The 13,854-nt window shown below is 51.1% G+C and overlaps 1 protein-coding gene across 2 annotated transcripts in view; it reads left to right on the forward strand.

The window, feature by feature from the left end:
• Positions 1 to 13,854, forward strand: part of PNPLA7 (patatin like phospholipase domain containing 7) — a 107,664-nt gene that overhangs the window by 66,446 nt on the left and 27,364 nt on the right. For both annotated transcript variants that reach the window (XM_029054302.1, XM_029054303.1), the window contains exons 23-24: positions 11,449 to 11,512; positions 13,198 to 13,366. In XM_029054302.1, the coding sequence (XP_028910135.1) occupies positions 11,449 to 11,512; positions 13,198 to 13,366 (233 nt within the window). The remainder of the gene's footprint in view (positions 1 to 11,448; positions 11,513 to 13,197; positions 13,367 to 13,854) is intronic.

Here is a 13,854-nt window from a genome sequence, read left to right on the forward strand (position 1 = left end):
GCCCGGCACATAGTAAGCGCTTAACCAACACCATCATTACTATTCAATCGTATTTATAGAGCGCTTACTGTGTGCAGAACACCGTACTAAGGCCTTGGAAAGTACAACTCAGCAGTAATCATTAGGTAAGATCATCAGGCATGTTTTAGCCTCCTCCCTAACTGCCTGCTACTCCCTCTTCTTGTAAATTATTTTTGTTTTTAGGGGGAGGGTGGGAGCTCCTAGTGGGAATGATTTCGGATTCCAGAAGGTGGAATTAAGGCGGCGAACCCCGTGCGTTATATACCGGCTCACACCCTAGATCCTGTGTGAGAGTGTGGGTAGAGAGACACATGCGGGCCCTGCCTCATTGTGGGGTCTTAGGATAGACACCCCCCCAAGCCTGCCACATTCATAGTTTCTTCCTTGCCATCCTCCTCTATTCTTCTCCCGTCTTCTGCAAGCAGTGTCGCAGGGAGAATAGATTGGTTGCTGGTTGGCTTGGGTCATCTTGTCCTGCTTTTTGATGTTGGTCGATATAAGTGGCACTGTTGGAACGCCTCTGAGTGTGTCTTTCAAAGAAGAAGCAGCGTAGGCTGGCGGATAGAACACGGGCCCGGGAGGCAGAAGGACCTGGGTTCTATTCCCGCCTCCGCCCCTTGTCTGCTGGGTGACCTCGAGCCAGTCACTTGACTTCAGTTCCCTCATCTGGAAAATGGGGATTGAGACTGGGAGCCCCCCGTGGGGCAGGGACCGGGTCCCACCTGTTTATCACGTCTCTATCTCAGCGCTTAGTGCAGTACCTGGCACATAATTGTGGCACATAGTAAGCGCTTAACACATACCCTAAACAAAAAGTCCAAGTCCCACAGTCAGAGCAGTCCGTCCACTTGTTACCTGCCCACAGTGACTCCAGCTTAAGATCTCTCGTCGCAACCTCAGATGTGGTGGCGTAAACTGGGAAGGGGGACCACATAATCGATTTGAGCATGGGGGGAGATTTTGGGGTGTGGTGGGGGTGGGACATTGGGAACCCAGCCTGGAATCCCTGAAAAGGAAAAGTTGAAAGGATCGTCAGGGAAGTCTTCTCGGAGGAGATGGGCCTTCAGTAAGGCTTTGAAAGCGGGGAGAGTCATTGTCTGGCGGATTTGAGGAGGGTTAGAGACAGGACGTGGGCGAGAAGATAGACGAGACGGAGGTACAGTGGGAAGGTTGGCATTAGAGGAGCGAAGCATGCTGGCTGAGTGTAGTAGGAGAGTAGCGAGGTGAGGTAGGCGGGGGCAAAGTAATTGAGTGCTTAAAAAGCGGCGAGGACTCTCCATTTAGAAAATGGACCCGAGAGAACGGCCAGTCCCAGCTCTGTAGCGGTAGAAGGAGGCCGCTCAGAATTCCACCCCGCTCCTCAGAACCCGTCTCGCCCGCCCCGAGCCTCCGGCTACCCACGAGGCCTCGTCACCATCTGAAATAATACAATTATCCGAACCGGCTCCAGTTTCTTAAATCCAATTTAGCAGAATGGTAAATGATTAACCCCCCTCACCACCACCAATTTTGCACTCGTTATATCCCAGCGGATCTAGAGTTCTTTGTTCCCTGGGCGGCTGTCCCCTGGCCCCCTCTTCAGAGCCGGAGTCGCCGGCCGGGAACCGAGACCTCGGATGGAGTTCCCGGTAATTGCCGGTAAACAGCTGCACATCCCTGAACACCGACAGAATGGGATCGGACAGATTGGACCGAAGCGAGCCGGTAAGGGGGGGGGGTGGATCGAGCTGTCCGGAACCGGGGTCGCAGGATTTGTCTTGAACAGTGCCGCCCGGACAGGTTTCCTTTGTCACCGAAGAGGCCGATACGTCCCGCCTCTGGCCTGGAACGCCCTCCCTCCTCATATCCGACAGACGATCACTCTTCCCCTCTTAAATACCTGATTGAAGGTCCATCTCCTCCAAGACGCCTTCCCCGACTAAGTCCTCATTTCCCTTTCTCCCACTCCCTTCTGCGTCGCCTTTGGACTTGAATCTGCACCCTTTATTCACCCCTCCCTCAGCCCCCACAGCACTTACGTCCAGACGCGTTATTTATTTATTTTAACGTCTGTCTCCCCCCTCTCGACTGTAATCTTGTCATGGGCGGGGAGTGTGCCCGTTAATTCTGTTGTATTGTACTCTCCCAGGTGCTTAGTACAGAGAAACAGCAAGGCCTAGTGGATAGGTCACGGCGGGCCTGGGAGTCGGGAGGACCTGGATTCTAATCCCAGCTCCACCCTTGTCTGCTAGGTGACCCTGGGCAAGTCACTTCACTTCTCCGAGCTTCGGTTCCCTCATCGTAAAATGGGGATGAAGAGTGTGAGCCCCATGTGGGACGGGGACTGTGTCCAACCTGAGTAGCTTGCATTTACCCCAGTGCTTAGAACAGTCCCATTAAAAAAAAAAAAAAAGAGTAAGCACTCAGTAAATATTGTGTGTGTGTTATAAATAACACACACACAGTATTTGAGTGCTCACTCTTTTTTTTATATGTATAAAACAGTTATATATATAAAGCAGTATACATATACACATATACACACTCACACCCATATATATGTGAATATATATATGCATATATATATATATATATCTGTGTGCATCTACATATATTCACACATGTACACAAATATTCCCATCCACCTCGGAGCTTTCCCCTTCAACTAGCCCCATATCACATTCTCTCATCCTTGAGCATCGTTTTTTTGTGACCTTAATTGAGCACGTGCTGTGTGCCAAGCACTGTACTAAGCGAGGGGACAATACGATGTGTCGTGTTCCCTGTTCCACTCCGAACTCGCCATGAGTCCATCAGGACTATTTATTGAGCCCTTACTCTGCGCAGAGCACTGCCCTGAGAGTTTAGGGGAGTCCAATACAACCGAGTTAGCTGTCTTTGAGAGAAGGGGGGCAGGTATCACATCCGACAGAGGAGGAAGCAGAAGTACAGAGAGGGTAAGCGATGGGTCCTAGGTCACACAGCAGGTCACGACGGGCAGATTTAAGGACGGAACCCGGTTCTCTTGGTTCCCAGTCTCATGCAATTAATTGACCCATGGCATTTCATTCATTTAAGCGTATTTATTGAGCGCTTACCGTGTGTAGAGCACTTGAGAAAGGACAGAGTTGGTAGACGCAGTCCCTGCCCACAAAGAGTTTACAGTCCACTCATTCAGTCGTGTTTACTGAGCACTTACTCTGTGCAGAGCACTGTCCTAAGCGCTTGGAAAGTACAATTCGGCAACAAATAGAAGCAGAGAAGCAGCGTGGCCTAGTGGAAAGAGCCCGGGCTTGGGAGTCATAGGTCATGGGTTCTAATCCCGGCTCCGCCACTTGTCAGCTGTGTGACTTTGGGCAAGCCACTTCACGTCTCTGTGCCTGTTACCTCATCTGGAAAATGGGGATTAAGACTGGGAGCCCCACGTGGGACAACCTGATGACCCTGTGTCTACCCCAGAGCTTTAAACAGTGCTAGGCACATGGTAAGCGCTTAACAAATGCCATCGTCATTATCATTATTATTAGAGACAATCCCTACCCAACAGTGGGCTCACAGTCTAGAAGAGGGGAGGCAGACGACAAAACAAAATAAGTAGAGAGGCATCAATAGCACCAATATAAATGAATAAAATTATAGATATATAGGGGATCTTACAATATAGAAGAGCTTAATAATGATCATTGCGGGAGTTGTAACGATTACTGTACTAAGCGCTGGGCTATGCAAGTTAATCTGACCGGACACAGTCCCCGTCCCTCACGGGACTCGTAGTGTAAGTCGGAGGGAGAACAGATATTGAATCCCCAGTTTGCTGGCGAGGGAACCGAGGCCCAGAGAAGCGAAGCCACTCTCCCGAGGTCACAGAGGAGCCGAGCGGTGGAGCGGAGATTAGAACCCGGGTCCCCCGACCCCCAGGCCCGAGCTCTTTCCATTAATCCTCGCTGCTTACCATCTAGACGAGCTTCCGGTCTAGATTCGGCACTAGGAGAAGGGACAAAGCTGGCTGTTTTCTTTCCCGGCCCTTGAGCTCCCCAAGGCCCCGAGCGGTCCGAGCCCCGGTCCGCTCCCGAGAACTCCTCCAGATGCCGCCGTAAACGGGTCCCAGGATCCCAGATCTCCGGGCTCGGAACAGTTTGCAGAACAGTTGGTGTTCTATATGTTGACGCGACGTGACACGGAAGAAGGCTATTTTTGTCTGAGCGTGAGGCCTTAGTAGCAGTTGAGATGAAACCCCAAGGTCTGGGGGAACAAAAACTCAAGCGACTCTAATTTTTTTCTTTATATGGCATATGCTAAGTGCTTACTATGTGCCAGGCACTGTATTGAGCACTCGGGGAGATTCAAGGTGATCAGGTTGGACACGATCCCTATCCCACATAAGGCTCACAGTCTTAATCCCCATTTTATGCATGAAGTTACTGAGGCACAGAGAAGTGAAGTGATTATTGGTATTATCTGTCTCCCCCCTTTAGACTATAAGCTCACTGTGGGCAGGGAATATGTCACATTGTTATATTGTCCTCTGCCAAGCGCTTAGTACAGTGTTCTGCACACAGTAAGCGCTCAATAAACACGATGGGCTCACTGACTTCCCCAAGGTCACCCAGAAAACAAGTGGCAGAGCCGGGATCAGAATGCAGAGAAGCTGCGTGGCTTTGCGGCCAGAGCCCGGGCCTGGGACTCAGAAGGTCATGGGTTCTAATCCTGGATCCTCCACTTGTCTGCTGGGTGACCTTGGGCGAGTCACTTGACTACTCTGTACTTCCATTTCCTCAATAGTAAAATGATGACGATGGTATTTGTTAAGCACTTACTATGTGCCAAGCACTGTTCTAAGCCCTGGGGTAGATACATGGTAATCAGGTGGTCCCACGTGAGGCTCACAGTCTTCATCCCCGTTTTCCAGATGAGGTCAATGAGGTCACTGAGGCACAGAGAAGTGAAGTGACTTGCCCAAAGTCACACAGCTGAGAAGTGGCGGAGTGAGCCCTGGGTGGGACATGATCTGTGTCCAACCTGATTAACTTGTATCTATGCCAGTGCTTAGAACGGGGCCTGACACGTAGTGAGCACTTAACAAATACCCTAAAAAACCCCAAAAGTGGCGGATACAGCCAGGAACAGAAATCGCAGGCTCGTAACAATCGGCTGTGGAAATAGGACAGAGTCGGTCCGCCGTGTTAATTAGCAATCCATGGGTTTAATTACTGTTTTTTCTCTCTTCGAAAGAGGAACCCGGGTGGGAGAGATGGGAGAGGAAGGAAGGGGTACCACATGGATTTTCTCTGGGAGTTTCCGGATAATGACGCACCCTGATGAAAAAGCGTCCTTTCTGCGAGAAATCTCTCCTTTTGGCGGACTGGCTTGTGACCTCTTTCTTCCCGGATTCCTGTGATCTGTTTCTGAACGTTTTTCTTAGGGGGATGTGGATCTGTTTACTTGGGGAGCAGTTCTAGAGAAGCTCCAGGCGGTTCGGAATCCAGAAATGGGAATGTCAACCTAATTTTTTGTTTTTATGGTATTTGTTAAAGGCTTTCTAGGCCTCAGGCACTGGACTGAGCACTGGGTTAGATTCAAGCTAATCAGGTTGGACCCAGTCCCTGTCCCACATGGGGCTCACGGTCGTAATCCCTGTTTTACAGTTGAGGCAACTGAGGCACAGGGAAGTGAAGCAGCATGGCCCAATGGTTAGGGCCTGGGAGTCAGAAGGACTTGGCTTCTCGACCCGGCTCCGCTACTTGACTGCTGTGCGACCTTTGACAAGTCACTTCACTCCCTGTGCCTCAGTTATTTCATCTGTTAAATGGAGATTGAAATTAAGACCAGGTCCAACCTGATTCTTGAATCCACCCCTGTGCCTGGCACATAGTATACGCTTAGCAAATACCATAAAAAACAGTGAAGTGACTCGACCGAGGTCGCGCTGAGATGAGTGGCGAAGATGGGATTAGAACCCAGGTCCTTCTGGATCCCAGGCCCGGGCTGTAGCCACTGAGCCACGCTGCTTTTAGCCGAGTCCCCACGGACCAGCTCCTTGCAGTTTGACGAGCTCAGGTTTTCCAACCAGGATTTTCTGGGGGGCCCCAGCATGGGTTCTTTCTTTTCCGCGGGAGACCTGCAGAGCCCTCACCTGTCATCAGTCAATCATATTTATTGAGCATTTACTGTGCAGGGAACCGTACTAAGCTCTTGAGAGAGGACAATACAACAATTTAACAGACACATTCCCTGCCCACAATGAGTTTACAGTCTGAGGGGGGAACAGACATGAATAGAAATAAATAAAATGACAGGTTTGGATCTAAGTGGTGTGGGGCTGGGAGGGGGATGCAAAAGGGAGTGGAGAAAGAGGAGAAGGTTTAGTCAGGGAAGACCTTTTCTCCGATATCAACTCTGGGCATTTCTTCAGCCCTTAGTGTCCTGGCTTTGTCTTTTGGGGTTTTTTTACGGTGCTTGTTAGCTCTGACTATGTGTCAGGCATTATACTAAATGCTAGGTAATAAAAACTGTTATTGATTAAACACTTACTATGGTACTTGTTAGCTCTGTGTGGTAGACACTGTAATAAGCACTGGGGTAATAATGATTGTGGCATTTATTAAGTGCTTACTATGTGCCAAGCACTGTACTCTGAGCTGGGGTAGATATAAGATTATCAAATCCCACATTGAGCTCACAGTCTAAGTAGGAGGGAGAACGGTATCACGTCCCCATTTTGCCAATGAGGAACTGAGGCTCAGAGAAGGGAAGTGACTCGCCCAGGGCCACCCAGCAGACAAGTGGTGGAGCTCGGATTAGAACCCAGGTCCTCTGACTCCCAGGCCTGGGCTCTTTCCCCTAGTTAATCAGGTTGGACACAGTCCCTGTCCCACTTGGGGCTCACAGTCCAAATCGGGCGGAGGGGGATTTAATCCCCATTTACATGTGAGACCACTGAGGTGAGGAGGAGTTAAGTGACTTGCCCAAGGTCACACAGCAGACAAATGGCAGAACCGGGATAAGACCCTAGGTCCTGTGACTCTCTGGCCCAGGCTGTATCCACTAAGCCAGGCTATTTCCCCAGCGTCATTTAAGTACTTGCTATGTAAGAGGACTGTGCTAAGCACTAAGGGTAGGTACCAGTTAATCAGGTCGGACACAGTCCGTGTCCCACATGGGGTTCATTCTCTTGCCCCAGAACCCGATTAGTGAAGCCGATTGCTCTTCACACAAGATCGGTTCTGCTCCAGAGTGTCTTTATCACGGTAGGTTTAATCTAATGCTAATTTCCAGAAAGGGCACCGTCTTTTGGTTGGTATCTAGTTTATATTAAAATCCTCCAGCGTGACCCCACCTCAACCTCAAATCCTCCTTGAAAAAGACAGTTCCGCTGTCTTCTGTTTTCTCAAACCCAAATCTCATTAGATCTTGACTTTAGTTTCAAAAGGAACGTGGGACTCCCCTTAAGAATCGCCTCCCCCTTAACTCAGAATGAAGGGTTTCCCTTTGAGAAGCAGCACGGTCTAGTAGAAGGGAGCTTGGGTTTGGGAGTCCGAGGACCTGGGTTCGAAGGCCGCCACTGCGGGTGGTTTACCGTGGAACCGTGGGCAAGTGACTTCTTTATTCCTTTCTGTAAGATCAAATCTGTTCTCCCCCCCCCGGTCAGTTTGCGAGCCCCACGTGGGGCGGAGACTGTGTCCGACCTGATTATCTTGTATCTACCTCAGTGCTCGGCACATAGTAAGCGCTGAATAATTCCCCACTATTATTATTATTGTTTTGACACCACCCGCCTTTTCCTTAAGTTAGGTCCGTCATCCCCACTGCATAAATCGGCTTGCCTTTCTCCTTCAACTCTTCAGTGATTTGCTTTCGTTTCTTCAGCTTCACCCCATAAGTCACCCGGTTCTGATTTGAAATCATTTCTGGTTCTTTCTTTTCCTTTTTCTTTTTTTTCTTTAAAAGGATCTGTGAAGCACTTACTATGTACTCTCCAAGCGTTTAATACAATGTTGTGCACACGGCAAGTGCTCAATAAATATGAATGAACGAGTGCCAGGCACTGTTCTAAGCGCTGCGGCAGATACAAAGTAATCAGGTTGGACACAGTCCATGTCCCATTGTTCCGTAGTAGCAGCGTGGCTCAGTGGAAAGAGCCCGGGCTTGGGAGTCAGAGGTCGTGGGTTCTAATCCCAGCTCTGCCGCTTATCAGCTGTGGGACTTTGGGCGAGTCGCTTCCCTTCTCTGTGCCTCAGTTACCTCATCTGGAAAGTGGGGATTAAGATTGTGAGCCCCACGTGGGACAATCTGATCACCTCGGATCTACCCCGGTGCTTAGAACAGTGCTTGGCACGTAGTAAGCGCTTGACAAATACCATCATCATTATTATTACTATACAGGGATCGTGGTCTTAATCCCCATTGTACAGATGGGAGAAGGGAGGCCCAGTGAAGTGACTTGTCCAAGGTCACGCAGCAGACAAGTGGCGGAGCTGGGATTAAACGACACGCCCTTCCGACCTCCAGGCCCGTGCTCTAGCCACTAGGCTACGCTGCTTCGGGTTGCTTCCTCTCTTCCTGCCTCCGGACATCCCATCCCCTGCCTTTTATCCTGCAACTTGTATTTTTCTCCTAAATAGCCACTTCTTTTTTGTTTTTAATCCTCATTCTGATGTCCACTGGACAGGTGGAGTCTTCGGGGGGGAGGGCTCGTTTTACCCCTATTTCAGGGAGGTGTTTTCGTTTCAATAGAGGAGAGAGAGAACATTAAAGTGGAACGCATGAATATTACATGGTCTGGTAATTAGCAAGAGTGACAGCGCTCACCTTCAGCATCTGGTGAGCACTAAAGGTTGGAGCGTCCTCCACCACGAGAAATCCGCCAGAGTCCTTGCAGAGCGTTCCGGACGTGCGCCGTGAGATGCGTTTATCCCCCGAGCGAGCTTTGGTAAACGTGGCTTCTGTGAAGTTGAAGTCAAGCGAGCAGCAGTTGAGAAACAACTTGGCCTGGTAGGTAGCGGATGGGGCTGGGATAGGCCGCTTGCCCGCTGGGTGACCTTGGGCAAGGCACTTCACTTCTCTGGGCCGCGGCGACCTCATCTGTAAAATGGGGATGAAGACTGTGAGCCCCATGTGGGACAGGGACTATGTCCAACCCGATTTGCTTGTATCCACCCCAGTGCTTAGCAGAGTGCCTGGCACATAGTAAGCGCTTCACCAGTACCATCCCTATTAACTCAGGTGGTTTAGAACTGGAGAACTCTTTCCGGCAGCCAACCAGTTATTCACCATATTCACTGTCCTCCCTGCCTGGGACCGCTTTGATTATCAACCGATCGAAGGTATTAATCAGGTCGGACACAGTCCCTGGCCCACGTGGGGCTCCCCGTTTCAATCTCCATTTTCCAGGTGAGGGAACTGAGCCCCAGAGAACTGAAATGACTAGCCCAAGGTCACCCAGCAGACAAGGGGCAGAGCCGGGATTAGAACCCAGGTCCTTCTGACTCCCGGGCCCGTGTTCTCTCCACTGGGCCGCGCTGCTTCTGGCTGGAATCGCTTCCTCCCGCCTTCCCCGGAGTGGCGGGAGGTGTCGGCCGCCCATCTCCCGATTTTGTCAGGTCGAGTTTTAATTTCCCGAGCGATCGAGGTTCGACCGCTCCCGCCGGGGATTGTATTGCAGGATCCAGGACGGGCTGTGAGTTTATACAGCCAACGCATCATTTTCTTCCCGGACTCAGCTCCCTGTCAGCCTCGTGAGATTCGTTAATGCAAGAGTCGGACAAGCAGGCGCTGCGGCGGGAGACTCTGAAGGGCGTTACTTCGGTCATTTCAGGCTAATAATAATAATGTTGGTATTTGTTAAGCGCTTACTATGTGCCGAGCACTGTTCTAAGCGCTGGGGTAGACACGGGAATGAAAATAATTGTGGTATTTGTCAAGCGCTTACTAGGTGCCAACACCTATTTTAAGCACTGGTTGTAGGTACAAGGTAATCGGGTTGGACACAGTCCCTGTCCCACGTGGGGCGCACGGTCTTTATCACCATTTTACAGATGAGGGAACTGAGGCCCAGAAAAGTGAAGCGATTCGCCCAGGGTCACACGGCAGACAAGTGGCAGAGCCGGGATTAGAACCCAGTCCTTCCGACTCCCAGCCCGGGCTCTAGCCACTAGACGACGCTGCTTCGTTAGAACCAGGGTTCGTTTGTTCATTTAGTCGTATTTATTGGGCGCTTACCGTGTGCAGAGCACTGTACTGAGCACTTTGAAAGTACAATTGGGCAACAGAGACAATCCCTACCCAACAACGGCCTCACAGTCCCTCCCTCCTTAGACCGTGAACCTCATGTGGGACAGGGTTCTGTCCAACCTGATTATCTGAGGATCATAATAATAGTTGTGGTATTTAAGCGCTTACTATGTGCCAGGCACTCTTCTAAGCGCCGGGGTAGATATAAGAAAATCCAATTGGACACAACCTCTGTCCCTCCTACTCATATTAATAACTACTCTATTAATTTTGAGATTTGTTAAGGGCTTCTTAGGTGCCAAGCATTCTACTAAGCCCTGGGCAAGATACGAGATAACCAGGTCCTTCATGGGGCTGCCAATCTAAGTAGGAGGGAGAACCGTGATTGAATTCCCATTTTGCAGATGAGGGAACTGAGGCTTGGGGAAGTGACTTGCCCCAGGTCACACAGCAGTCAAGCGTCAGAGCCGAGATTAGAACCCAGGTCCTCTGACTCCCAGCCGCTGGTCCTCTCCACTAGGCCACGCTGCTTCTCCGCTCTTTCAGATGCTAGTACGATGGATCTGCGACCTGCCCGAGATGGCCCAGGAGCCCGAGTGCTTAATCCAGTGCTCTGCACACAGTAAGCGCTCGTTAAATACGACTGATTGAGACTAGAACCAGGTCACTGGACTCCTCGACGCCTGCCGTCTTTCCGCCAGACCGCTGCCACGTGCCAAACAAAGCCCCACCCTGGTTATCTGTCCAATCGATATTTCGATCAATTGATCTAGCAATCGTGTTTATTGTGCACCTACTCGGTGCAGAGCACTGGACTAAGCACTTGAGAGAGTACAAAGCAGCGTGGCCTAGTGGATAGCGCGTGGGCCTGGGAGTCACGAGGATCCGGATTCTAATCCAGGCTCCGACGTTTGCCTTCTGTGTGCCTTCGGGCAAGTCACTTCACTTCTCTGGCCCTCAGTTTCCTCACCTGTGAAATGAGGATTCAAAACCACTTCTCCCTCCTGCTTTGGCAGGGCTTAGACAGGGACTGTGCCCGGCCCGATTAACTGGCATCCACCCCAGGGCTTAGAACGGTGCTCGGCACACAGTGAGCGCTGAATAAATACGATGGTAATAATGCAGATTATTCTGTTGGATTCCTATATCAGCCGTTGGGCGTTAGGGTCTTTGAATTTTACGCGTTGGGGACTTTCAGGAGAAACCGTTATTTTTCAGGTCCCGTCCTGCTCTTGACGAGCGACAACATCAAACAGCGCCTCGGGACCGCGGCACTGGACAGGTAAGCTGACCTCAAGCTCTCCACCCGCTCCGAAGGAGCCCTTTCTGGACTCCGGTTGGGTCCAAAGAATAGAAGAGCGTTCGGCTCGTAGCTCCAGAGGATCCGACTCTCCTTTATGACGGGGGGGAAAAAGAAAAAACCAAAACCGTTCCCGTCGATAAAAATACCACGTTCCGAGCGACGACCTCTCGGCGGAGCGCTCTCTTTGTTCGGGCTGAGTAAAAAGAAGGAGGGAGGTGGTTCCGCGTGTCGGAACAGTGGGCCGATCTGCATTTATCCGGGCGATGTCGTGCGCTGTCTGATTCGAGCAGACGGAACCGAAGCCACTCTGGGTGGTGAGTGGCCATTCGAAGGAAACAAAGAGCAGCGGGAAAATAATGGGCTTGATGAGGGCGGAAGGTTAGCCGGGACTTCAAGGCCCCAGGAGGCTGAAGAGACGTGCTTCGGGATTTGGCAGTTTCAGCTGAATCCCGCTTCCTCTTTGTTCGCATAATATTTCCCTCCTCGCTCCCAGTTCTCCGGCTCAGGCTGTTTCGCTTGCGGGGTGGCCGACCCCCCCTCCAGACGCGTCTCTCAGACTCAGATCCGGAAGGGGATGTCGGGCTGGGCTCGAGGCTTCGAGGTTAAGGTTTCACCCCCTTCGAGGCGATGGTTTCACCCCCTCAATCCCCCAGCCAGCCTCTCCGTTCTGGCTTCCCATCGGTACAGTGGACCAGCGAGTAGACCCCCAAATTCGTAGTGAGATCTAGCCACTTGGACATTGGAGGTCATGGGTTCGAGTCCGGGCTCTGCCACTTGTCAGCTGTGTGACTGTGGGCAGTCACTTCACTTCTCTGTGCCTCAGTGACCTCATCTTTAAAATAGGGATTAAGACTCTGAGCCTCATGTGAGACAACCTGATTCCCCTGTAACTACCCCAACGCTTAAAACAGCGCTCTGCACATAGTAAGCGCTTAACAAATACCAACATTATTATTATTAAGTCAGAAGGTCTGCTGTGTGACCTTGGGCAGGGCACTTCTCTGGGCCTCAGTTCCCTCATCTGGAAAACGGGGATGGAGACCGTGAGCCCCACGTGGAACAGGGACCGGATCCAACCTGATTTGCTCGTATCCACCCCAGCGCTTAATGCGGTGCCTGTCACATAGTGAGCGCTTAACAAATAGCACAATTATGTGTAGTTTACTCACTTATAGTAATAATAATAATGGTATTTGGCAAGCGCTGTTCTAAGCACTGGAGTAGATATAAGGTAATCATGTTATCCCACGTGGGGCTCACAGTCTTAATCCCCATTTTACAGATGAGGGTACCGAGGCCCAATGAAATAAAGTGGCTTGCCCAAGGTCACCCGGCAGACAAGGGGCAGAGCCGGGATTAGAACCCATATCCTCTGACTCCCAAGCCCAGGCTCTTTCCACCAAGCCAGGCTGCTTCTCTGCAACGTCATTTATATTGCCGTCCGCCTCCCCCACCTCTAGACCGTAAGCCCATCGTGGGCAGGAAACGTATCTGTTATTCTGTCGTCCTCTCCCAAGCGCGTAGTCCAGTGCTCTGCACACAGTGAGCCCTCAATAAAGACGAGCGAATGAACGAACGACTTATCAGTATTCCTAAGCGCTCGGCGAAGGTCGCCGATCAACGGAAAGGAGTAACGGGGAGGGTTTTCCGGCTGGTCCTCGCAGCATCCACGAGTACCGGCTGTCCAGCTGGCTGGGACAACAAGAGGACATACACCGCATCGTCCTGTACCAGGCGGACAGCACTCTGACGCCCTGGACCCAACGCTGCATCCGGCAGGCGGACTCCATCCTCATCGTCGGGCTGGGCGAGCAGGAGCCCACCGTAGGCGAGGTGAGACCCTCCCTCCCTCGCCCCCTTACTCGTTCGGTCAGTCGATCGGGTTTGTCGAGCGCTTGCCGTGTGCGGAGCACCGGGCTGAGCGCTTGGGAGCGGACAGGAGAACGATCGGAAGTCATTCCCTGCCCACGGGGAGCTTCAGATCCCGGCTCCGCCACTTGTCTGCTGGGTGACCTTGGGCAAGTCACTTCGCTGCTCCGGGCCTCGGTTCCCTCATCTGGAAAATGGGGATTGAGACTCGGAGCCCCATGTGGGGCGGGGAATCGTGTCCGACACGATTTGCTTTTATCCTCCCCAACGCTTAGTATAGTGCCTGGCACATAGTAAGCACTTAACAAATACCATTATTATTATTATTTTCATCTACCCAAGAATTTAGCACAGTTCCTGGCACATAGTAAGTGCTTAACAAATACTATTATCATTATTATCATTTACCCAGCTCTTAGTCTCAAATACCATTATTATTATCATCATCATCA

The sequence above is a fragment of the Ornithorhynchus anatinus genome, chromosome X4, assembly GCF_004115215.2.
Source record: "Ornithorhynchus anatinus isolate Pmale09 chromosome X4, mOrnAna1.pri.v4, whole genome shotgun sequence".
NCBI classification, from domain to species: Eukaryota; Metazoa; Chordata; class Mammalia; order Monotremata; family Ornithorhynchidae; genus Ornithorhynchus; species Ornithorhynchus anatinus.